Source organism: Pristiophorus japonicus, chromosome 7 (genome assembly GCF_044704955.1).
Source record: "Pristiophorus japonicus isolate sPriJap1 chromosome 7, sPriJap1.hap1, whole genome shotgun sequence".
Lineage (NCBI taxonomy): Eukaryota > Metazoa > Chordata > Chondrichthyes > Pristiophoridae > Pristiophorus > Pristiophorus japonicus.
Window position 1 is genome coordinate 194,128,044 of NC_091983.1, and position 27,370 is coordinate 194,155,413.

General features: G+C 45.7%; 1 protein-coding gene across 3 annotated transcripts in view; it reads left to right on the forward strand.

The window, feature by feature from the left end:
* cep57l1 (centrosomal protein 57, like 1) overlaps positions 1–27,370 on the forward strand; it is a 245,591-nt gene that overhangs the window by 191,059 nt on the left and 27,162 nt on the right. For all 3 annotated transcript variants that reach the window (XM_070885656.1, XM_070885655.1, XM_070885657.1), the window contains one exon: positions 15,774–15,866. In XM_070885656.1, coding sequence (XP_070741757.1) covers positions 15,774–15,866 — 93 coding nt within the window. The remainder of the gene's footprint in view (positions 1–15,773; positions 15,867–27,370) is intronic.

A 27,370-nucleotide genomic window follows, 5' to 3' on the forward strand; every position in this document is an offset into this window, starting at 1 on the left:
GAGGACCTGCAGGGAGGTGGAGAATACGGAGGTTTTTTTTAGGCGCACTTTGTGGCGCGAAAAACGGGCGTCCAGGTCGGGACTGCGCCGTTCTAGGCGCGTGTGGAAACTTGGGCTCAAGAAAACCAGCGCACATTGACAAATTGACGCTGAAAGACGTCATTGTTTTTAATCGAAGATTTTGGAGGGAGTCAAGAACACTTTTTTAAAAAAAAAAATCAATGATAAAGTTCAACTTTTTTTACCTGTCAACATAGTAAATGGAAGTTTGTTGGATTTCAGAAGTTTTCTCTTTTTTTTTAAATTCACTCACAACGTCTTGAAGCAGGGCTGGAGGGTCGTAGCTTTGGCTGGCAGAATCGACCCCGGACGCGGGCTCGGGGCTCATTTGGAAAACAAGCCCCGGGGATGGTGGGGGGGAAGGAAGGAGAGGAGAGAGCGAGGTGCCAATCGGAAAGCTTCTGCAGACTGAGCCCGGGGAGCGAGGTGCTGATCGGAAGCCTTCTGAAGACTGCAATGAGTAGGGCAGGAGCTGGGGGAGAAAGAGAGAGAAGGGGAGAAGTCATGAGACTGCAATTAGTTAAGGGGATGGGGGGGGGAAAGAGAGAGAGAGGACAAGTCACAAGACCTTGGGTGATTCTTCTTGTGTTCCAAAAGTTGTTAAGAATGGAACAAATAATGGAAATGATTCAGTTTTAATGTAAAATATATTATTCAAAAGTTTAACACAGTTCTTTTGTACTTAACTTTAATAAAATTATTCTTGTATCAAACTTTACTTTAAGATCACTCTTTAAGATCATTTACAAACTTTTTAGCTTGTAAATTTACATAACTTACAAAAAACTTTTAATTTGAGAACAATTACAACGGTAACAACAATAATGACAACAACAAAAACAGCAGCAAAGAAAGGCTGCACCCACCCATCTCCCCTCCACCTTATTCTAAGAACGCTCGCTGCGCTTGGCCTTGGACACTTCACCACCCCTGCCCGCAGTTAATGCTGCAATGTTTCTGGGCTTGGCACCAAGCTTATTGTTTCTAAAATCTCGGGTACGGCGCAACTGTTTGTGTGGGGGGGTGGGCGCGACAATGACGGCAAGTTGGAGGGCCCAGGCGACAAGTTGGAGGGCCCGGCTTTGGGCTCTTCAGAGGCTGGTGTGGGGATTAGAGTGGGAGTGGCAGTTGATTCTGTCAATGGGTGCGGGGTCTGGGCGTGTTCCCTTATTGCAACAGCCAACTCCAACATGCTGTCCCTCACATGCCCTGACAGTGTCTCAACGACCTGCAACATTCCCTCCCTGATGGTCACTGACAGCGCATCAGCTACCTCTGACATTCCCTCCCTCATGGTCACTATTCCCTTACTGATGGTCCCGGACATCATTCCCATTTCTTGTGTCATTGCTGTACTACTTTTGACAGTCCTGCTACCTCATCACTCACCCCGCTGATGGCATCCAGGAATGATCGGGTAAGGTCAATGCTCTCTGCACTCAATGACATCATTTGAACCACATTAGATCCTGCTTAGATCCTGCACCTCTGGAGAATGCGGTCGAGCTCTCCTTCCCCTCCTCCCCACGGTTGTGGCTTGCACCCCACCGCTGGGAACCGCGGCCTTGGACAGTCTGGCTCTGGGTGTGCCTCGCTGCACCACCACTGAGACCCGCAGCCTCGGACATTCGGAAACCATGGAATGTCCCACCAGCATTCAAACCACTAGTCACGGAAGGGTCTGTCACCCCTATGAACAGCACCTCCTCCAAAGTCAGTAAAACAGTGGGGGCTTCATCCAGCTTCATCCCCTCACCCCCATGTTTTTGGTCTGGAGGGTTGGATCTGAAGATGTATCCTGTTCAGGCTGGTCCTCGTCTGAATTTTCTTCTACATCGTCGGGGTCGACCTCAAGTTCTGCAAAATAATAACACAGAACACAGACAAATGGTTAGCAGCAGAGGAGGGGACAGGGTGGGTGGCATGAGTGGGCTCACTCAACGCAGGCCAGTCAACAAGCTGATTTGAAGGACCATGATGAATGATAGCACATTGCATCAACTGAAGCGTAGCTGATTGAGACATGCCCAGGAACCGAAGCATAGCTAGTCTGCGCAGTACTTAATGTTTAGTAAAGCCAGACTGGAATTTGCAGGACTTACCCTCTCCCTCGAGTGTGGGCCCAGCTTGTGCAGTAGTGATTGCTTTTCTCCAGGCAGGACCCAAAAAGTAGCGACCCTTTTCCAAGGATGCCAGTGGGTGCAGATTTGCCGGGCCTCCTCCTGTTCGAGCTCTTTCTCGTTTGTTGTGTGCCACTTTCCTCTGCAAAGATGAAAACATAACGTTTTAAAGAGAGTGTCTTTCTGCTGGGCAGGGCATATGTAGCTGGTCACACTTACAATTGCAATTGGATTGAATAAATGAAAATATTACTTGCATTAACTACTTGACCAAGGTCCTGCCACTTTTTACACTGGTCTCCCGATCTCGTGGTGGTCACCATTGCGCAATAATCTTCTGCAACTTGGTTCCAGCATTTCTTCTTTTATTTAGGTAGAACTTTTATGTGACCTCTGCTGGTGTCCAGCTCCTGCCATCTGTTCTCAATCACAGTAACTAGTACCTCCACCACTTCCTGTAAGAAATTCTTTGTCCTTGCACCGTGTTGCATCTTGTACTGCTGCAGCTGCAATTTTTCCAATGATTTCACACAGCACTCCTTCTTATACACACACAACTGGCTCTTTAAAAATGGCTGCCAACTCAGCTGTACTGCGCATGCGCGTCCATTGCAACGACATCAGAAACATCATTTTGTTTCCGTGTATGCGGCATCGTTTTTCGGCGCAGACAGCAGGCTCCACCCCCCCGAGGCAGTTGGACACGCTGCGTGGCACTAAATTCGAATTATAGATCGGGGGAACTTTGGCAAATTATTTCTGCCGCATTTCTGGCCAAGAAAAACAGGTGGAACTCTGGCAATATGCCCGAAAACGGGCTTGGGCAAAATTGAGCCCTGTGTTTTTGACGGACATTCGCAGACAATGCCAGGACCTACCCCATTTGGTGTCTGGAAAATTAATGAGCACTAAAGCTGCAGGGAAACCATATTTAGGAACAGGAAAAGTAACACAGTTTTTTTTGTGTAAACACAGCAAAAATAAAAGATAAAGTATGAATTCGGAACATGTAGATTTTCTGGTCAGGCATACGCTTAGCTGAAAGTCGGATGCTGTAGGAAGAGTACCCGTCCTCTTGTGCTCTGACCCTGCATGAATGTCCAGCGTCAGCCTTATTACCATAGTGTGGGCGAGCTCCTGTCTGGAAAATGCCTGTGATTAGGGGTTTGCCTGTTGGTGGGTGGGAAATTAGATGATGCTGCAGGACCTAAATTCTCCCAGAGGAAGTGAGGCAGAGCAGACAGATACTTGAGGTTCTTGACACTTGACAAATGAGCATTGCAGAACCCCAAAAAGAGCAGCCCATGAATGAGAGGAAGTGGTGACTAGTGTGAATGCTTTTACTGCTGTCTGCAAAATCACAGACAAATCTGTGACTGGAGAGAAACTGCCGCCTTGTGTACTATTTTCCTTATGTCCCCCTCCTTAAATATGTAATATGGAGACTCTGCCAAGGGCTTTGCTCTTTGAGCTATGGCAACAACAACTTGCATTTATATAGCGTCTATAACGTAGCAAAATGTCCCAAGGCCATCACAGGAGCATTATCAAACAAAATTCGAACCGAGCCACATAGGGAGATAGTCGGGCAGATGGAGGTAGGTTTTAAGGAGCGTCTTAAAGGAGGAAATAGAGGTAGAAAAGTGGAGGTTTAGGGAGAGAATTTCAGAGCTTGGGGCCTCGGAAGCTGAAGGCATCGCCGCCAATGGTGGAGCGATTAAAACCGGGGATGCGCAAGAAGCCAGAATTGGAGCAATGTGGCTATCTCGGAGGGTTGCAGAGCTGGAGGAGGTTACAGAGATAAGGAGAGGTGAGGCCATGGAGGGATTTAACAACATGCAGACTACCTCTTGGGATTTATTTATTTAAAACTCAAAATTCATCAATATTGAACAAAAACAATCTTAAAAATAGACTAAGATGCTCGTCAATTATGCTAATATTCCAGCTAACTGACTCCAAAAAGTTAATCTTTTTTTGCACCTTTAGTAACTCACGTAAATGAGCAATAATGCTGCTGGTATTTCCAACTAATTATCACTTCATATAATCATTGCATTTGCCCAAATGACCTTGCAACTTGAAGAAAGTCTGATGGGCAACCAAACTGGTTTCAGGCTGTTATTTTTTTTTTAACTGTGAGGCGTTAACTCCTTATAACTGCCCTAAGCTCTAGAATTCGATCCCTAATGCTCTCTGGCTCTCTCTCTCTCTTTCTCTTTCTCTTTCTCTTTTTCTCTTTCTCTTTGTCTAAAAGGTTTTGGAGCATGTTTCATCATGCCAGCAGGAATAAGAGTGTTTTAAGTTGTATGGAAAGCACTGCAGGTGAAGGCATATTTGTGAGTGGCATGAGGAAGGTGCAGACAGGACTTGTAATGCAGTGGGCAAGTTTCCAAACTAACAAAGTCTTGTATATGAGAGCTTGCTGATTGTCTACTACAGCTACCATCAGCATCTCCTTCATGACCTCTGCAGACCTGCTTCTCTTACTGGTTTCTTTACTGTGCCTAAGGACATTTCTTATCTATGATGGTGTGTCTGCAAAGTGAAGCTATGCAGTATGCAGCAGACCACAAACCTTGAAATTTGTATTGCAGGTCACTCTGATGTATCCAGGCACCCGAAATAGTGCTTAAATATGCTGATTCTGTGTTGATAAATACTGTGGTAGAGGCATATACCTCATTATACCTGTGTTCAGTTGGTAGCCTCGGAAACTACAGAGATATCATGAGCCATGTTTGCAGAGGACAGCCTTGAAGCTCGTAGCCTCCCTGAGGGCTATGTGTAAAATATCAATGGGACAGTAGACTCCCTTAAAATGATCATAGTGAAGGAAGCATTGACTCAATCCTCGGATGCTGATTGTTCAACTTGTGTGCAACTTTCAGAGAGTGGAATCCTTTCCTATTCATCCAGGTAGTGGCGTTATGCAAGGGTGCATGTAGGGCTACATAGAATCTGTAATTCGTTGGACCTTCGTGAATCCTGCTACCCGCTTGTTGCACAGCCCTCCTGCTGCTATCCATTGTCGATCAGGAAGGAGATGAAAGTGCTCGGTTTCGCAAAAAAGTCACTTGGTTTCATCATAGACAGTCCCTCGAAATCGAGGAAGACTTGCTTCCACTCAAAGTGAGTTCTCAGGTGACTATACAGTTGAATAGAGAAATTACAGTCCCTGTCACAGATGGGGCAGACAGTCGTTGAAGGAAAGGGTGAGTGGGGGAAGCTGGTTTGCCGCACACTCCGCTGCCTGCGCTTGTTTTCTGCATGTTCTCGCCGATGAGATTCTAGGTGCTCCATGCTCTCCCGGATGCTTTTCCTCCACTTAGGGTGGTCCTTGGCCAGGGATTCCCAGGTGTCAGTGGGGATGTTGCACTTTACCAAGGAGGCTTTGAGGGTGTCCTTGAAACGGTTCCTCTGCCCGCCTGGGGCTCGCTTGTCGTGTAGGAGTTCCGAGTAGAGTACTTGCTTTGGGAGTCTTTGTTTGCATGCCTGACACGTGGCCCGCCCAATGGAGCTGGTCGAGTGTGGTCAATGCTTCGATGCTGGGGATGTTGGCCTGGTCGAGAACACGGACGTTGGTGCATCTGTCCTCTCGGGATTTGTAGGATCCTGCGGAGACATCGTTGGTGGTATTTCTCCGGCGATTTGAGGTGTCTACTGTATATGGTGCACGTCGCTGTGCCATAGAGGAGGGCGGGTATCACCACAACCCTGTAGACCATAAGCTTGATGCCAGATTTGAGGGTCTGATCTTCGAACACTCTTCCTCAGGCAACCAAAGGCTGCACTGTCTCACTGAAGGCGGTGTTGGACCTCGTAGTCGATGTCTGCTCTTGCTGATAGTAGGCTCCCAAGGTATGGAAAGTGGTCCACGTTGTCCAAGGCTGCGCCATGGATTTTGATGACCAGGGGGCAGTGCTGTGTGGCGGGGTCAGGTTGGTGTAGGACCTTTGTCTTACGGATGTTTAGTGTAAGGCCCATGCTTTTGTATGCCTTGATGAAGATGTTGACAATGGCTTGGAGTTCAACCTCTGCGCAGATGCAAGCATCGTCTGCGTACTGTAGTTTGACAACAGAGAATGGGACGGTCTTTGATCTAGCCTGGAGATGACGAAGGGTGAACAGGTTCCCACTGGTTCTATAATTTAGTTCCACTCCAGCGGGGAGCTTGTTGAGCGTGAGATGGAGCATCGCAGCGAGGAAGATAGAGAAGGGGTTGGTGTGATAACAGAGCCCTGCTTGACCCCGGCCTGGATGTGGATTGGGTCTGTGGTGGATCCGTTGGTCAGGATCACGGCTTGCATGTCGTCGTGGAGCAGGCGGAGGATGGGGACAAACTTTTGGGGGCAGCCGAAACGGAGGAAGACGCTCCATAGTCCCTCGCGGTTAACAGCGTCAAAGGCCTTTGTGAGATCAAAGAAGGCCATGTACAAGGGTTGGTGCTGTTCCCTGCATTACTTTTGCAGTTGTCGTGCCGTGAAGATCATGTCCGTTGTACCCCGTAGCGGACGGAATCCGCAGTGAGACTCCGGGAGGAACTCCTCAGCCACAGGGAGAAGACGGTTGAGGAGGATTCTAGTGATTACTTTCCCAGTGGCCGACAACAGGAAGATTCGTCTGTCGTTGTTGCAGTCGGACTTATCCCCCTTTTTTAAAGATGGTCACGATTACGGCATCTCTGGATCTCCAGGCATGCACTGCTCCTTCCAGATCAGAGCGATGAGGTCATGCATTCGAGCCAATAGTGCCTCTCCGCCATACTTTAGTGCCTAAGCGGGGATTCCATCTGCTCACGATGCCTTGTTGTTCTTGAGCTGATGGATGGCCTTTTCTACCTTATGCAGGGCTGGGGTTTTGCTGAGATGGTGGCGGGTAGCATGCTGCGGGATGGAGTCGAGGACACTCGTGTCAAAGGCAGAGTCTCAATTAGGGAGATCTTCGAAGTGCTCCTTCCAGCGAGACCTGACTGCCTCGCTGTCCTTGATGAGTGTCTCCCCATTCTTTGCCAGCGGTGGGGCCTTGGGTGCTTGGGCCGTAGGTGGACTTGGTTTATACATCTATGTACAGCTGCTAAGTGCCTTGAGGTGCTTTACTGCATCAAATGTGCTATTTAAATACAAGTTGTTGTTAATAGCCCTAGTGATAATCTGGAATTAACCCAAAGCACAAAAGTTAAGGGAAGTAGTGAAATAGCCCTAGTGATAATCTGGAATTAACCCAAAGCATAAAAGTTAAGGGAAGTAGTGATCTTGAGCGCCACTGGCATGCCATGGGTTTCAGGTTAGTTTGGAGCATGTGGCACAATACTGTCTCAATCCTGTTTGTAAATCAAAGCCTCCTGCTGCAGACTGGGAGGGTGCAGAGCCTTAACTGCCTGGCATCTCTTCTTAAAAAATGCAAATGAGGAATTCCATGGGAAACCCATTCTGCTATTGTTCTAGTAAAAATGGTAGTGCCTCAACAATTGCCCGAAAGGCTCTTGACAACCTTCTGGCAACAGAGCAAAAGAACAAAAAGTCGAGAAATAGGCTTCATTTGCAGCTACCCCAATCTTACAGGGCTGTTTAAAAGATGTTTCTGCAAGCAGCAAACCCTAGCAAGCCTGGATGTGGCATTTAAATGAAGATGTGGTATCATGATTTCCCGTTAGTTTTGACCAATTTATGCCCATTTGTTGGGGGTGAAATCAGCAGGAAAATCTCGGCTAATGAATCTGATGGTATAATTTGTGGTTTTAAAAGTAATGTTATATGCTTCAGGATATTTATTGCCATTATGTGATATCGAGTTCAAGGTGGCAGCTTACCACTCAAGGGCAATTAGGGATGGCCAATAAATGTTGGCCTTGTCAGTGTCGCCCACATCCCAAGAAAGAATAAAAAATATATAGTTGGGCAGGGCATTTGGGCCGTCTCCAGGAATCCAGCATGAGCAGCATCCAACTCACAACAGCAACTGGGGAGAGAATGAGGGACACAAACAAACAAATAAAAAATTAAGCAACACAAATTCACTAAGGTGCTGCCTGATAAAGAATATGAAGAAAGACTTGAAAATTGTGGCTTTCAGTGCAGATCAAAGTGCAATATGAAATGTGTTTAAAATGATTAAAGCATGGGACAAGGTGGAAAGATCAGACTATTTCCACCAGTTGAGGGTCTAGAATGAGGGGCTATAGATGACATTTAGAACAGAGATCTAGAGAAACTTCCGAGTTGTGAGGCTGGGCAGTTCATTTCCAGGGTCAGTGGTTGAGGCAGAAACTGTAAATGTTCAAGATTAGATTCGATGAAGGGATATGGAAATAGGGAGGATAAATGTAATTAGGACTATTTGTTCGTATGGAGAGTAAACGCTGATGTAGACTGGTTGGGCTAAACGGCCCGTTTCACTCTGTTAACTTCCATGTATTTCTATGGTGAGTGATCATTGTTAAGTAGAGAAATGCAGTGATCATAATGCGCATAACCAGATTCCATGAACAGCAAAGAAGAATGCCAAATTAATCTGCTATTACTGATACTCGAGGGTAAAATGTTGGCCAGGACATCAGAGAACTTCATACAGTGCCCTAAGATCTTTAATATACATCTGAATAGGCAACTATAAACTCAGTTTAATATCCCATCCAACCCAACTCTCCAAGAAGTGTCATGTTGTTTTATTGTACTCTACTCAGAGAATGATTAGTTTATTTAAGTTTTATGGACTTCCTTTGTGGGATGAAAGTTATGTTCTGCACTAGTCCACTGTGTATTCTCTGATGAAGGGATTCTCAAGCTGACTATCAAAGGATTGCTTAAGATCCATAGAATAATAAAGCAATTGTTCCATGGGATTTAAGGACCACAAAACTGATAAATACACAATGGACAAGCTCAGTCAAATAGCTAAAATATTCTTGGCCTGATTTTTTTTTTAGTGTGCAACAATAATCCTTCTGAGGAACAACTCTAAATTCCATAGGCTAGGGCAACAAAATATCTGCTTTTAAGATTTGATTTAATAATGGCCTAGTAAAAACAAAGGATTAAAATTACATTTGAGTGATTTAAAACATATGGATTTTTAATAGATCAACTTTGGTAAGACTCTGAATGACTTTCAAGACTCTGAATGACTTCATACAAGTACATATTCAGATGCTTTATACAGTCTATAAAATTTCATTCATGGAGGGTGAGAAGTATCTGCAAGGGGTTGACAGTCAAAAGAGTACAATTGTTATACTGGCAAAGCTTAGGGCTCAATTTTCCCCATTCATTTGGGTGTATTTATATTTTTCAAAGTTTCCCCCTGCAATATGCGCCTGACTTAGTTACGATTTTTCTAAGCCAGTTTTTTTTTTAACGTCACAGGGTTCCCTCATGTCTGCACCAGTTTTTTCACTTGTTCGCAGTTTGGCCAACATTTTTTTTCTGTTAGGTCGGCGTATCTGGCTACTCTCAAAACCTTCCGGTGAGTTAAGAAAACCAGCGCACATTCACAAATCTGCGCTGAAAGAGCTATTGTTTTTAAATCGAAGATTTTGGAGGGAGTCAAAATCAATAATAAAGTTCAACTTTTTTTTAACTTGTCAACGTAGAAGTGTAAATTTGTTGGATTTCAGAAGTTCTCTCATTTTTTAACTCACTCACGTCACCAGCGAATGTCTTGAAGCAGGGCTGGAGAGTTGCAGGTTTGGCCGGCAGAATCGGCCCCGCGCCCGGACATGAGCTCAGGGTTCAGTTGCAAAACAAGCTGGGGGGGCGGGGAGGAGAGAGAGAGCGAGGTGTCAATCGGAAAGCTTGGAGCCCGGGGAGGGGGAGAGAGAGAAGTCACAAGACCTTTTTGGAGTGGTCCATCCATACAGACCCGAAGAGATACAACTGTGAACCTGTGCTGCCTGTTTTCCTGCGATTTTGAGCTTCTTTCAAAGGTTAAATTTAAGTATGCGGGCAATACTGACAATGCCGTACCTTGTGCGAGCCTTCTGCATCATGGTGCTACGTAGGAGACAATTGATTCGACTTCACCGCATCAGGAACATCAGAGCCCGTAGGATGCTGGGCAGGAGGCCTTACCCACTTTGGGTATACAGAGACAGGTACCTCCACCTGAGTGATGAAGACTGTGTCAGAAGGCTGCGTTTCCGCAAATAAGTTGTAAGTGAGATCTGTGAGTTGGTCAAAGCAGACTTGCACCCTAGAAGCTTCAGGAGGGCTGCTTTGTCAGTTGAAATGAAGGTTACAGCTGCACTGTCATTCTGTGCCTCCAAATCGTTTCAAGCTACAACTGGGGATGTGTGCGCCATCTCTCAACATGCAACACATGCCTCCATTCGCCAGGTCACAGCTGCACTGTACGCCCACCCAAGCAATCCATGACAGGGCTGTGGGCTTCTCCAGGATTGCTGGCTTCCCAAAGATACAGGGCTGCATTGTTTGTACCCACATCACCTTGCGAGCATCTTTGAAGGATTCCAAGATGTACAGGAACAGAAAAGGCTTCCACTCCATTAATGTGCAGCTCGTATGTGAAGACACACATTATATCATGTCAGTCGATGCAAGATACCCTGGCAGCACCCATAATATGTTCATCCTACACGACAGTGTTATATCTGTCAGAAGGGCACAGCTGACTACTGGGACACAAAGGGTACGGCCTCGCCACCTGGCTCCCGACGCCCCTATGTGTAACCCGATGGAACCTGACCGTCAATACAACATGTCGCACATTGCGACGCGCAGTATCATTGAGAGGACCATTGGCATATTGAAACAGTGTTTCCGATGCCTGGACCATTCCGGAGGCTACTTGCTGTACTCCCCTGAGATTGTCTGTCAGTTCACTGTTGTGTGCTGCATGCTGCATAACTTAGCCATCCTGAGGCAACAGCACCTGGTCGTGGAAGACCCACTTGCGGTGAGAGTGGCTGATGATGATGTGGAAGATGCAGTTGATGAGCAGAAGGGGGAGGATAAGGAAACCATGAGGCCGGAGCAAGACGGCGGACAAGGGCGGGCCATCATGCCCCTTTAACAATTGCTCGAGCCTTGCACCAGCAGCTCATCCGTGAACGCTTTACTGATGTCTGAGGGCTTAGCAACAACTATTCCACATGGACATGTTTACTGTTTGAGCTGTTCCGTAATGTTGTGTTGTGTTAATGGAACATGATTTCAGTTTAAATGTAAAATATATTTTATTCAAAAGTTTACAATGTACTTAACTTAACTTTAATAAACTTATTCTTGTATCAAACTTTACTTTAAGATCACTCTTTAAGATCACTTATAAACTTGTAAATTTACGTAACTTACAAAAAACTTTTAATTTGACAACAGTTACAACAGTAACCATCTTTATCATAGGCGGTCCCTCGAACGAGAAAGACTTGCTCCACGAGTTCATAGGTGTTTCGAAGAAGGACCCGATGTTTCAGTCCTGAACTCCAATTGAGGGGGTGGAAGATGCCTGTGCGTGAATTTTTTTTAACGTGTGGTGACCGTTGCACACCAGCCATCACACGGGCTTGACCGAGCTAGGTCTTCGTCCAGTGGCAAGGATAACCAAGACGACTGGAGACCTGCTCTGCTGCACGGACCTAGCGCGCACACAAGAAGAGCAAAGAAAGGCTGCACCCATCTCTCATCCCCCTTATTCTAAGACCGCCTGCTGCGCTTGGTCTTGGACACACCACCACTCCTGCCTACAGGTGGTTGCGCAGTGTTTTTGGGCTTGATACCAAGCTTATTCTTTATAACATCTCTGATACTGCACACCTCTTGATGGTGAGGGGAGTGGCATCAGGCGACAAGCTGGAGGGTTCGGCTTTGGGCTCTTCAGAGGCTGGTGTGGGGATTGGAATGGGAGTGACAGTTGATTCTGTCAATGGGCGCGGGGTCTGGGCGTTTTCCCGTATTGCAGCAGCTAACTCCAATGTGTCATCCCTCATGCGCCCTGATAGTGTCTCAACGACCTGTAACATTCCCTTCCTCATGGTCAATGACTTGGTTTGCACTACCTCTGACATTCCCTCCCTCATGGCCACTATTCCCTCACTTGATGGTCCCGGGTATCATTTTCATTTCTCGTGTCATTGCTGTTACTTCTCCCAACAGTCCCGCTACCTCATCACTCACCCCGCTGGTGGCGTCCAGGAGTGATCGGGTAAGGTCACTGTTTTCCACACTCAATGACATCATCTGAACCACATCTGTTGGACCCTGCACCTCAGGAGAGCGCGGTCGAGCTCTCCTTTCCCTCCTCCCCACGGGTGTGGCTCACAGCCCAACACTGGGACCCGCAGCCTGGGACGGTGGGGCCCTGGGTGTGCCTCGCTGCACCACACCACCAGGACTCGCAACCTCGGAAGGTGGGACCCTGAGTGTGCCTCGCTGCACCCCATCACTGGGACCTGCAACCTCGGAAGGTGTGAAACCATGGAATGTCCCACTAACACTCAAACCACTAGCCGCAGAAGGGGCCGTCACCTGCATGAGCGGCACCTCCTCCAAAGTCAGCACAACAGTGGGAGCTTCATCCAGCTCCATCCCCTCACCCTCACCCCCATGTTCTTGGTCTGGGGGGTTGGATTGGAAGATGTTCTCCCCTTCAGGCTCATCCTCATCTGAATCATCAAGTTCTGCAAAAGAGAACAGAACAGTCAATGGTTAGCAGCAGAGGAGGGGGCATTAGTGGGCTCACACAGCACAGGTTGATTTGAAGGACCATGATGAATTTGCAGGACTTGACCCCTCCTTCGAGTGTGGCCCAGCTTGTGCAGTACTGATTGCTTTTTTCCAGACAGGACCCATCAAAGCAGCGACCCCCCTCTTCCAAGGGTGTCAGTTGTTCCGTTCATAATAAAGTAATGTAACTGAGTACTGTAGACATGAGTAAGTGTGACCTTGGCTTCTTTTATTCAAACGCCAGAGTGTTGGTACAGCATGGGAGGCCTGCTTGTATACAGTTTTCCCACAAGGGATGCCCCTTGGGACTTCAGCAGGTATGCCCTCTGATGGCGGTATGGTACAGGTTACCTAGGGGTGCATACATAACATCAGTGAGTGCCGATTTGCCGCGCCTCCTCCTGTTTGAGTTCTTTCCCTTTTTATTAAGTGCCACGTTCCTCTGCAAAGATGAAAAAGCAATTTTTTAGAGAGGGTGTCTTTCTGCTGAGTGGGACATACAGCTGGTCACATTTACAATTGCAATTCCATTGCACTAACTACTTGACCAAGGTCCTGCCACTTCTTTTTACACTGGCTTCTAGATCTTGTGGTCACCACTGTGCAGTAATATTCTGCAACTTGGTTCCAACGTTTCTTCTTTTCTTTGGGTGGAACTTTTATGTGACCTCTACTGGTGACCAGCTCCAACCTTCTGTTCTCAATCACAGTAACTAGTGCCTCCATTTCTTCCTGTAAGAAATTCTTGATCCTTGCACTGCGTTGTATTGCTCCAGCTGCGATTTTTTCCCAATGCTCTCACACAGCGCTCCTTCTCTCACACACAACTGGCTCTTTAAAAATGGACAATTTCCAAATCGGAGCTGTACTGAGCATGCGTGTCCATTGGAACGACATCAAAAACGTAACACTTTTTTCTTGCACATGCGCAGAAGGTGCGGATTCACTTTTCGGCGCAGACAGCAGGCTCCACCCCCCCTCTCCTCTCCTCCCGCCCCCCCCCCCCCCCCCGGAGGTGACTGGACACGCTGCGCGGTGCGAAATTCGAAATTCAAATTATACATCAGGGAAACTTTGGCAAAATATTTCTGGCCTAGGAGAACGGGCATAACTCTGGCAATACACCAGAAAACTGGCTTGGGAAAAATTGAGCTCTTGGTTTCTATCTTCTGTTATACAAATTTTATGGAACACTTTTCACGTGTATGGGAAAGCACTTACTTGAGGTTCAGTTTATATTGTTTCACTTGTATAGTGAGTGATTGTGTCGTTGGCTAACAAACAAGATGCTATGTGATAGCAGTTATCTTATGTCATAATTTTTACTACAGTTTCTTGTCAGCTTGCCTCATTTGGTACTACACTCACCTTTGGGTTGGAAGAATTCTGAGCTGATGATTTATGTTGACTTTCCAGTGCATTACTGAGGGAGAGCTGAACATACCATTCTCCCTCCTGATGAGAAATTAAATCAAACCCTTATTCAGCTGAACATTAAAAACCATAGGGCCTATTTTAAATTTTGCTGGTATCTTGGCCAAAACACCTCCCTCAATCATTACCACCAGAACAGATTGATCATTTTTTATTGCTGTTCATGAAATCATTTGTGCACAAAATGGTTGTTACATTCCTGTACACGACAGTGATACTTTAAAATAACTCGTATGTGAAGAGCTTTGAGTTATGAAAAGATCTATAAATAATTGTTTTTTCTGAAATTCCACTCTTCAGTCATACGATTTAGAATTTTTTTTTTTGTGTAGGTTTCTAATGCTGTATTTCATTGTAGAATTATTGAACTATGAAGAATGATAGTCTTGGAACAAATGAACTCTTACTCCAATTGTTTTTTTGCCCTTTGGTACAAAAATGCTCCTGTAGTCTAAAAGAAAGAAATAGCACCCTTTTCACATCCCCCGTACACAAAGTGTCATGCTTCTAATGAATTATTAAATAAAGGGTTAATTTGAGTTTGTTGTGATCAACCAGATGTATTTTGCTGCATTAAGGTACAAAGTTTGTCTGGTAGACTTAGTTTTGAGAAACTAAAACTCCGTGGCAACATAAGCTGTCTTCCATCAGAACCATACACCGTTCTTTCCTTATACTGCTGCCCAGAGGGACTTATGAATTTGCTTGCTTCAGATTATTTTTTTTTAGTCTGATTTCAAATCTCATTTTATTATAGCTGATATTGGATGTTTCCCACTCATGGCTGTCTTCACCATTTGGAGATTATTAATTTGTTCTGTATTTTCTTTTTATTCTAGTTTATAAACATTGGTTTATACTTTATTTTGACTTTGTTATAAAAAATCTTTAAGGTATTTTTTAAAGAAAGGAATGAGCAATAAATTAGGAATTCTTTTGCAAGCCATTAAATGGCTCCCACGCCCTAAATAAAACTGGCTGTGCATGAGAAGTTTTATTGCGACACGCACTTTGTAATATATTTAATTAAGTGAGTTCTCTATTGGGAATACTGTGCTGTGCTACAGCACCATGTTTTAATTGATATTTAGAATGTATTCTATGTAAAACCACTTGCAGTTTTCATATAATATTTACTGTAACATGCCATTCCATTGTGTTTGCTTAATAGTTAACTTATGTTGGCTAGTGCCAACCTGCTACTAAATCCTGTGAGGATTGTGCAATGTGTCATTATTTAGATGGAAAACATTTTCAATTATACACTCTTGTACAATGTCAAAATCATATTTTTGTTAGCTTTGCAAACACAAGATTGCTGCAGGTAATTTCTGGAAATTCTCCATGGGACAAACCGGTCTGTATGTAATGTCTAAATACTGATGCCTGCCTTAGATCTTGGCAGTCAAAAGCATTGTGCAAGATTTTAGGGGGTTTGTTTAAAAAAAAAAAAATTTTTTTAATTGTCTCTTTCCAGCTTCAGACTAGACTTGAAATAAACAGAATACTTATAGGATCCTGCTCTTCAAAAAAGAAAAAGAAAACCAAGAAAAAGAAAGATATTGTTAAGGTAGGAGGGGAATTGACTGAATTTATTTATAATTGGTCAACTGCAACTTTTACTTCATTTTTATGAATTTGATTTCAACCAAGTTTTTCTAATTTCTGTTCACGTTTTTAGATGTTCTCTAAAGTAAGGTCCTATACATGGACAAAATTGCATACATCCTTGTTTTATTTCAAAAATACAGGCTCTAAACTATATGGGAACGAAATTTCCCCTTTTCTTAAGGGCCTGTTACCATCGCAAATCAGCGGCCACGCTACGGTGCTTGTTTGGAGTGAAGTGGCCGCTGATAGCCCAATTGCCTTCCAAGTTTTACCAGTGGTGCCCTGATCTCTTCCGCCCCCCACCGCTCCGCTGCTGCCGATCCATCTTGCGCATATCATCACCGTGCGCACCGCTGATCTAACCCCCCGACGGCGATATTCCCCTGGGAAAATCTTCGGCCTGCCTCGTGGTGCCAAAACAAGCTTCTTCCTGGTGGTCCAGTGAGGCTCCTACAGCGGTGGTGCGGCTTCCCTTAAAGGGGAGGGCGCACTGACGCGGCCGCCATGTTTTTTTTTTGTCGGCTGACTGCCATGTCGGCCTGACAAATATGCCCACGGGTTCGGCCGTGCTGCCAATAGGCAGCCTGGCACCCCCTCTTGGGTGCCAGGCCACTGGCCTGGCCGAAACCATCCCTGGTGGTCCAGTGCTCTGAAGTTTTATAATTGCGGAGGCTCTCCCCTTTAAGTGAAGGGGAGAGCCGTGGTGACGCGGCACCATGATGACATCATTGTGGCAGTCACTCCACTCTGCAGCCAACTCAGCCCTTCAGTTGCTGTCACCACCGCGTCTCTGCCCCTCAGGTGCAGTGACCGCCCCCATTATAATCGAGTTCCGGATCAGAGAGAAAAAACCCCACAAAGAGCCAAATGTCGCTCAAGAGGCAACTGTGCTAAAAACCATCGAAACGGGGTGGGAGCGCCCTGTTTTGGGCAGGGGGAAATTTCTACCCCTATATGTGCTTTTGGTGTGCCTAACTGTGTTGCTAGATGTGGTTTCACAAACCCTTGCATATGATTCATCAAAGCTGACCTGCCAAGAATTAGTCAGCACTGCAAAGGTTACACAAGATGGTGTGGCACCAGGCTGAGGCAACCTGGCAGTGAATGTTCTTGTAGCATGAACAGATGGCCAATTGCTCCATTAGAAAAATGTTTTAATGCTGAAAATGGGTTGTATCCTCAAGACTTTTTAATATACTATATTTCTCTTGCGGTAGATCTGTGTGTGTGTCTGTGACTGTGTTGGGAATAACTCAAATGCAGAAATGACCACAGATCGAGGGGCCATATGGCCTACTCCTGTTCCTATTTCTTATGTTATGTTCTTATTATAGGCGTTACCCAAAGATTATGAAAGGGGCTCCGAATTTTCTCCTTGGTGACCTACCATGGATTCACTGGGTCTTTGGTGATCTCAGCTGTGATAGTAGTCAATTATATTGGCTGTTAATAGCTGTGTCTGGCTGTGCCTAATATTTAAAAAAAGAACTGACACTGTTAAATGTACATCTTGCATAATTGCACTAGAGCACAATGACTTGTGTTACTGCTGGACATCAATAATGAAAATAGCCTTGTGTCATGGTCTCTTAAGGCTATCCTCTGATTACTGTTTTCGATCAAATCTATTTCAAGTTATATAAGGCAAGTTAATTTTGACCTCCAATACAGTCCTGCACTTGTGGATTAATGAATTTGAGATTTGCAGTCTTTTATAGTATGCTGTTTGCTCTGTTCATACTTGTGTTAGTAGAAATCAGGGTCAAGATAGAGATGCAGAATAGAGTTATCTTTTGTCTTCAGACAGATAAACTGGGACACCCAGTGGCGGCACAAATTGGTGCATCAACATACTATATACCATGCATTGGTAACTATGAGCTCACACTAGCAACGCCATGGGGTTGGTGCCTGTTTTCACCTAGGCTTTTGGAATGTGAGGGCAACTTATGCACTTCATGTATGATGTAAAGGATTCACGGCACGGCCCTCGACAACGTGGACCACTTCCCATACCTCGGGAGCCTTTTATCAACAAAGGCAGACATTGATGTGGAGATTCAACATCGCCTTCAGTGCGCCAGTGCATCCTTTGGCCGCCTGAGGAAAAGCATGTTTGAAGACCAGGCCCTCAAATCTACCACCAAGCTCATGGTCTACAAGACTGTAGTAATACCCGCCCATTGTATGGATCAGAGGCATGGACGATGTACAGAAGACACCTCAAGTCGCTGAAGATATATCACCAACGATGTCTCCGCAAGATCTTGCAAATCCCCTGAGAAGACAGGCACACCAACATCAATGTCCTCGGCCAGGCTAATATCCCCAGCATTGAAGCACTGACCATACTCGATCAGCTTCGCTGGGCAGGCCACATAATTCGCATGCCAGACATGAGGCTTCCTAAGCAATTGCTCTATGAGGAGCTCCTTCACGGCAAACAAGCCAAAGGTTGGCAGCGGAAACGTTACAAGGACACCCTCAAAACCTCCCTGGTAAAGTGCGACATCACCGCTGACACCTGGGAGTCCCTGGCCAAAGACCGTCCTAGGTGGGGAAGGTGCATCCGGGAGGGCGTTGAGCTCTTCGAATCTCAACACCACGAGTGTGAAGAGGTCAGGCGCAGGCAGCGGAAGGAGCGTGCGGCAAATCAGTCCCACCCTTCCCCCGACTAATGTCTGTCCCACTTGTGACTAGGTCTGTGGCTCTCGCATTGGACTGTTCAGCCACCAAAGGACTCATTTTAGGAGTGGAAACAAGTCTTCCTTGATTCCGAGGGACTGCCTATGATGCTGCTGCTTGGGTTAGACCGTTGAACAGTTTGCCTGCCCTTCTCTTTGGGGATGATGTATGGTGAGTGGTGTGAAAACAATATTTTCTGGAGAAATTTTTACTAAATGTATTTGAAACCTAACGTCTTAACTTGCTATGATATATAATACTTATGATCTGGAATGCACTGTCTGAAATGATGGTGGAGCAGATTCAACAATAACTTGCAGAAGGGAATTGGTATATATACTTGTAAAGGAAAAATGCAGGGTTATGAGGAAGAGCAAGGGATTGGGACTAATTGGATAGCTCTTTGTTATATATACAATAAAGGTTCAAACTGAGTACTGTTTAACTAAGCAAGGTACAATCTTACTTTGCTTTATTTAGGCCCAAAGTGTCTGACTCACAAAATGGCTGGCCTTTTATACCAGAGCAGCACCATGTGCGTGCTGTTCAGTGGCCTCCAACAATGACACCATCTGGTGACTATAAACAGCATGTACATACATGACCATACGCACCTCTCAGATCTTATCACAGTCTTTCACAGGTTGAGACGGTCTGGTGCTTTACGCTCCCGGGTTGACCGTCTTGGTTCGATTCCGGCCTTGGGTGAATTTGCGGAGTCTTTTGTGGCTGGTGGCTGGATGGCTGACTTGTTGGGGGTGGCAGTGGCCATGTCAAGAATTGCAAGTTCATTTTTATTGAACTAGTCCGTGATGGCAATTCCAGATTCACTGATGACCCTTGAGTCCACTGAAGGCTGCTGGTTGGTTAGTCGGTCGTCGACGGTTTCTTCGTCCGACTGCTCTGGCTCAGCTTTGTTTGATCCATGTGTTTCCTGCAAGTTTGCCTATTCTTGAGCTTAATAACAAATACTCTGTTGCCCTCCTTGGCCATGACCATTCCAAAGCAATCCATTTGGGACCCTGACCATAATTCAACACACATACAGGATCATTAACAGAAATCTCGCGTGACACAGTTGCGCGATCGTGGTACCCTTGTTGACTCTGTCTTCTGTATTCAACATGATTACTTAAATCTGGGTGTACAAGAGATAACTTGGTCTTAAGACCTCTTTTCATCATGAGTTCAGCAGGCAAGGCCCCTGTGAGTGTGTGGGGTCTTGTCCTGTAACTCAGTAGTATGCAAGACAAGCGGGTCTGCAGTGACCCTCGGATTACTCTCCTCATGCTTTGCTTGATAATTTGTACTGCATGTTCTGCTTGTCCATTGGACGCAGGCTTGAACGGTGCTGACCTTACATGTTTTGAGAGCGGAGAGGCCTATAAAGGCCGCGGAAGCAGGAGTCGGGAGTTCGTCGTCGGAGGCGAGAGTCCGGGCTCGGAGAGGCCTATAAAGGCCGCGAGAGCAGGAGTTGGGAGTTCATCGTCGGAGGCGTGCTTGTGCAGCTGCAGAGAGAAGGCAATAAAGAAGTAGAAAGAAATCAAAAGGTGACGTCACAGCCAAGGGGGTAAGTGATTGGCTGGTGATTGGTGAGTAGCTTTTCTTTTTCCTCCTTTTATCAGTAAGTAACCTTTAGCATTGTTGTTGCCAATTTAAGTTAATCTAAGAGTTAATTCATGGCAGGACAGCTTGGACACATGTTCTGCTCCTCCTGTACTATGTGGGAAGTCAGGGACGCTTCCGGTGTCCCTGACAACTACGTGTGCGGGAAGTGCATCTGCCTGCAGATCCTGACTGACCGCATTGCAACACTGGAGCTGTGGGTGGAGCATGCACGATGCTGAGAATGACGTGAATAGCACGTTTAGTGAGTTGGTCTCACCGCAGGTAAAGGGTACACAGCCAGATAGTAAATGGGTGACCAATAGGAAGAGCAATGCAAGGAAGATGGTGCAGGGGTCCCCTGCGGTCATCCCTCTGCAAAACAGATACACAGCTTTTGAATACTGTTGAGGTGATGACTCATCAGGGGAGGGCAGCAGTAGCCAAGTTCATGGCACCGTGGGTGGCTCTGCTGCACAGGAGGGCAGGAAAAAGAGTGGGAGAGCTATAGTGATAGGGGATTCAATTGTAAGGGGAATAGATAGGCGTTTCTGCAGCCGCAACCGAGACTCCAGGATGATATGTTGTCTCCTTGGTGCAAGGTCAAGGATGTCTCGGAGCCGGTGCAGAACATTCTGAAAAGGGAGGGTGAACAGCCAGTTGTCGTGGTGCACATAGGTACCAACGATATAGGTAAAAAACGGGATGAGGTCCTACGTCGGCGAGAGGTGACAGTCCGGGGTGCGTGGAGGCCTACAAAAGGCCGCGAGATAAGGAGTCTGGCAGCGTCGGCGAGAGGCGTGCTTGTGCAGCTACAGGAGGAAGGCAAGAAAGAAATAGAAAGGTGACGTCACAGCCAAGGAGGTAAGTGATTGGTAAGTAGTTATTCTTTTTTCTCTCCTAGATCAGTCAGTAACTTTTAGCATTGTTGTTGCCAATTTAAGTTAATCTAAGGGTTAAGTCATGGCAGGAGAGCTCCGGTGTCACTTCCGGTGTCCCTGACGACTACGTGTGCGGGAAGTGTATCCGCCTCCAGCTCCTGACGGTCCGCGTTGCGGAATTGGAGCTGAGGGTGGATTCACTCTGGAGCATCCACGATGCTGAGAATGACATGAGTAGCATGTGTAGCGAGTTGGTCTTACCGCAGGTGAAGGGTCCACAGCCAGATAGGGAATGGAAGACCAGCAGGAAGAGCAGTGCAAGGAAGGTAGTGCAGGGGTGCCCTGCGGTCATCCCCCTGCAAAACAGATACACCGCTTTGAGTACTGTTGAGGGGGATGACTCATCAGGGGAGGGCAGCAGCAGCCAAGTTCATGGCACCGTGGCTGGCACTACTGCACAGGAGGGCAGGAAAAAGAGTGGGAGAGCGATAGTGATAGGGGATTCAATTGTAAGGGGAATAGATAGGCGTTTCTGCGGCCGCAACCGAGACTCCAGGATGGTATGTTGCCTCCCTGGTGCAAGGGTCAAGGATGTCTTGGAACGGGTGCAAGACATTCTGAAAAGGGAGGGTGAACAGCCAGTTGTCGTGGTGCACATTGGTACCAACGACATAGCTAAAAAAAGGGATGAGGTCCTACGAGACGAATTTAAGGAGCTAGGAGCTAAATTAAAATGTAGGACCTCAAAAGTAGTAATTTCGGGATTGCTACCAGTACCACGTGCTAGTCAGCAGGATAGCTCAGATGAATACGTGGCTTGAGCAATGGTGCAGCAGGGAGGGATTCAAATTCCTGGGACATTGGAATCGGTTCTGGGGGAGGTGGGACCAGTACAAACCGGACGGTCTGCACCTGGGCAGGACCGGAAACAATGTCCTGGGGGGGGGGGGCGGGAGTGTTTGCTAGTGCAGTTGGGGAGGAGTTAAACTAATATGGCAGGGGGATGGGAACCAATGCAGCGAAATAGAGGGAGACAAAATGGAGACAGAAGCAAAAGACAGAAAGGAGATGAGTAAAAGTGGAGGGCAGAGAAACACAAGGCAAAAAACAAAAAGGGCCATTGTACAGCAAAATTCTAAAGGGTCAAAGTGTAATAAAAAGGCAAGCATGAAAACTCGGTGCCTCAATGCGAGGAGTATTCAGAACCCAGGAGAGGGCTCTGAGCTAGTTAGAGTGGGGGAGAGCTCAGATGAACAGGACCCCAAGAAAGAATGCAAAAGGCAGGAGGCAACAGAGCAGAGTAGCACTAGGGTAAGTGTAAACCACAAGGTGACAGGAAGGGACAATATGTATGAATATAAAGGAGCTGCAGGAGGGGTCAAAACTAAAAATCATGGTTTAAAAACTAGTATTAAAACATTCTACCTAATTGCGCGCAGCATTCGAAATAAAGTAAATGAGTTGACGGCACAAATCATTACAAATGGGTATGATTTGGTGGCCATTACAGAAACGTGGTTGCAGAGTGGCCAAGACTGGGAATTAAACATACAGGGGTATCTGACAAGAAGGGAAAGGAGATGGGGTAGCTCTGTTAATAAAGGATGATATCAGGGCAGTTGTGAGAGACGATATTGGCTCGAATGAACAAAATGTTGAATCATTGTGGGTGGAGATTAGAGATAGTAAGAGGAAAAAGTCACTGGTGGGTGTAGTTTATAGGCCCCCAAATAATAACTTCACGGTGGGGCGGACAATAATCAAGGGAATAATGGAGGCATGTGAAAAAGGAACGGCAGTAATCATGGGGGATTTTAACCTACATATCGATTAGTCAAATCAAATCGCACAGGGTAGCCTTGAGGAGAAATTCATAGAATGCATATGGGATTGTTTCTTAGAACAGTATGTTACAGAACCTTCAAGGGAGCAAGCTATCTTAGATCTGGTCCTGTGTAATGAGACAGGAATAATAAACGATCTTCAAGTAAAAGATCCTCTCGGAATGAGTGATCACAGTATGGTTGAATTTGTAATACAGATTGAGGGTGAGGAAGTTGTGTCAGAAACGAGAGTACTATGCTTAAACAAAGGGGACTACAGTGGGATGAGGGCAGAGTTGGCTAAAGTAGACTGGAAACACAGACTAAACGGTGGCACAATTGAGGAACAGTGGAGGACTTTTAAGGAGCTCTTTCATAGTGCTCAACAAAAATATATTCCAGTGAAAAAGAAGGGCGGTAAGAGAAGGGATAACCAAGGAAATAAAAGGAGAGTATCAAATTAAAAACCAATGCGTACAAGGTGGCCAAGGTTAGTGGGAAACTAGAAGATTGGGAAAATTTTAAACGACAGCAAAGAATGACTAAGAAAGCAATAAAGAAAGGAAAGATAGATTACGAAAGTAAACTTGCACAAAACATAAAAACAGTTGTAAAAGCTTTTACCAATATATAAAACGGAAAAGAGTGACTAAAGTAAATGTTGGTCCCTTAGAAGATGAGAAGGGGGATTTAATAATGGGAAATGTGAAAATGGCTGAGACCTTAAACAATTATTTTGCTTCGGTCTTCACAGTGGAAGACACAAAAACCATGCCAAAAATTGCTGGTCACGGGAATGTGGGAAGGGAGGACCTTGAGACAATCACTATCACTAGGGGGGTAGTGCTGGACAGGCTAATGGATCTCAAGGTAGACAAGTCCCCTGGTCCTGATGAAATGCATCCCAGGGTATTAAAAGAGATGGCGGAAGTTATAGCAGATGAATTCGTTATAATCTCCCAAAATTCTCTGGACTCTGGGGAGGTACCATCGGATTGGAAAGCAGCTAATGTAACGCCTCTGTTTTTAAAAAAAAAAAAAGGGGGCAGACAAAAGGCAGGTAACTATAGCCCAGTTAGTTTAACATCTGTAGTGGGGAAAATGCTTGAAGCTATCATTAAGGAAGAAATAGCGGGACATCTAGATAGGAATAGTGCAATCAAGCAGACGCAACATGGATTCATGAAGGGGAAATCATGTTTAACTAATTTACTGGAATTCTTTGAAATATAACGAGCATGGTGGATAGAGGTGTACCGATGGATGTGGTGTATTTAGATTTCCAAAAGTCATTCGATAAGGTGCCATACAAAAGGTTACTGCAGAAGATAAAGGTACACGCAGTCAGAGGAAATGTATTAGCATGGATAGAGAATTGGCTGGCGAACAGAAAGCAGAGAGTCGGGATAAATGGGTCCTTTTCGGGTTGGAAATCGGTGGTTAGTGGTGTGCCACAGGGATCGGTGCTGGGACCACAACTGTTTACAATATACATAGATGACCTGGAAGAAGGGACAGAGTGTAGTGTAACAAAATTTGCAGATGACACAAAGATTAGTGGGAAAGCGGGTTGTGTAGAGGACACAGAGAGGCTGCAAAGAGATTTAGATAGGTTAAGCGAATGGGCTAAGGTTTGGCAGATGGAATACAATGTTGGAAAAAGTGAGGTCATCCACCTTGGGGAAAAAAAAACAGTAAAAGGGAATATTATTTGAATGGGGAGAAATTACAACATGCTGCGGTGCAGAGGGACCTGGGGGTCCTTGTGCATGAATCCCAAAACGTTAGTTTACAGGTGCAGCAAGTAATCAGGAAGGCGAATGGAATGTTGGCCTTCATTGCAAGAGGGATGGAGTACAAAAGCAGGGAGGTCCTGCTGCAACTGTACAGGGTATTGGTGAGGCCGCACCAGGAGTACTGTGTGCAGTTTTGGTCACCTTAAGGAAGGATATACTAGCTTTGGAGGGGGTACAGAGACGATTCACTGGGCTGATTCCGGAGATAAGGGGGTTACCTTCTGATGATAGATTGAGTAGACTGGGTCTTTACTCGTTGGAGTTCAGAAGGATGAGGGGTGATCTTATAGAAACATTTAAAATAATGAAAGGGATAGACAAGATCGAGGCAGAGAGGTTGTTTCCACTGGTCGCGGAGACTAGAACTCGGGGGCACAGCCTCAAAATACAGGGGAGTCAATTTAAAATCGAGTTGAGAAGGAATTTCTTCTCCCAGAGGGTTGTGAATCTGTGAAATTCTCTGCCCAAGGAAGCAGTTGAGGCTAGCTCATTGAATGTATTCAAATCACAGATAGATAGATTTTTAACCAATAAGGGAATTAAGGGTTATGGGGAGCGGGCGGGTAAGTGGAGCTGAGTCCACTGCCAGATCAGTCATGATCTTGTTGAATGGCGGAGCAGGCTTGAGGGGCTAGATGGCCTACTCCTGTTCCTAATTCTTATGTTCTTATGAGACAAATTTAGGGAGGTAGGAGCTAACTTAAAAAGTAGGACCTCAAAAGTAGTAATCTCAGGATTGCGACCAGTACCACGTGCTAGTCAGAGTAGGAATCGCAGGATAGCTCAGATGAATACGTGGCTTGAGTGGTGCAGAAGGGAGGGATTCAAATTCCTGGGGCATTGGAACCGGTTCTGGGGGAGGTGGGACCAGTACAAACCGGATGGTCAGCACCTGGGCAGGACCAGAACCAATGTCCTAGGGGGGGAGTGTTTGCTAGTGCTGTTGGGGAGGAGTTAAACTAATATGGCAGGGGGATGGGAACCTATGCAGGGAGGCAGAGGGAAACAAAAGGGAGACACAGGCAAAAGATAGACAGGAGACTAGTAAAAGTGGAGGGCAGAGAATTCCAAGGCAAAAATCAAAAAGGGCCACATTACAATAAAATTCTAAAGGGGCAAGGTGTGTTAAAAAGACGTGCATGAAGGCTCTGTGCCTCAATGCGAGGCGTATTCGGAATAAGGTGGACAAATTAACTGCGCAGATAGCAGTTAATGGATATGATGTAATTGGCATCACAGAGACATGGCTCCAGGGTGACCAAGGGTGCAATAAAGGTACAGCAGTTATCATGGGCGACTTTAATCTACATATAGATTGGGCTAACCAAACTGGTAGCAATGCGGTGGAGGAGGATTTCCTGGAGTGTATTAGGGATGGTTTTCTTGACCAATATGTCGAGGAACCAACTAGAGAGCTGGCCATCCTAGACTGGGTGATGTGTAATGAGAAGGGACTAATTAGCAATCTTGTGCGAGGCCCCTTGGGGAAGAGTGACCATAATATGGTAGAATTCTTTATTCAGCTGGAGGGTGACACAGTTAATTTAGAAACAAGGGTCCTAAACTTAAGGAAAGCTAACTTCGACAGCATGAGGCGCGAATTGGCTAGAATAGACTGGCAAAGGATACTTAAAGGGTTGACGGTGGATAGGCAATGGCAAACATTTATAGATCACATGGATGAACTTCAACAGTTGTACATCCCTGTCTGGAGTAAAAATAAAACAGGGAAGATGGCTCAACCGTGGTTAACAAGGAAAATTAAGGATAGTGTTAGATCCAAGGAAGAGCCATATAAATTGGCCAGAAAAAGCAGAAAACCTGAGGACTGGGAGAAATTTAGAATTCAGCAGAGGAGGACAAAGGGTTTAATTAGAGGGGGAAAATAGAGTACGAGAGGAAGCTTGCCGGGAACATAAAAACTGACTGCAAAAGCTTCTATAAATATGTGAAGAGAAAAAGATTAATGAAGACAAACGTAGGTCTCTTGCAGTCGGACACAGGTGAATTAATAATGGGGAAGAAAGAAATGGCAGACCAATTGAACAAATACTTTGCTTCTGTCTTCACGAAGGAAGACACAAATGACCTTCCGGATGTACTAGGAGACCGAGGGTCTAGTGAGAAGGAGGAACTGAAGGATATCCTTATTAGGCGGGAAATTGTGTTGGGGAAATTGATGGGATTGAAGGCCGATAAATCCCCGGGGCCTGATTGTCTGTATCCCAGAGTACTTAAGGAGGTGGCCTTAGAAATAGTGGATGCATTGGTGATCATTTTCCAACAATCTGTCGATTCTGGATCAGTTCCTATGGACTGGAGGGTAGCAAATGTAACACCACTTTTTAAAAAAGGAGGGAGAGAGAAAACGGGTAATTATGGACCGGTTAGTCTGACATCAGTAGTGGGGAAAATGTTGGAATCAATTATTAAGGATGAAATAGCAGCGCATTTAGAAAGCAGTGACAGGATTGGTCCAAGTCAGCATGGATTTGTGAAAGGGAAATCATGCTTGACAAATCTTCTGGAATTTTTTGAGGATGTAACTCATAGAGTGGACAAGGGAGAACCAGTGGATGTGGTGTATTTGGACTTTCAAAAGGCCTTTGACAAGGTCCCACATAAGAGATTGTTGTGCAAAATCAAAACACACATAGTATTGGGGGTAATGTA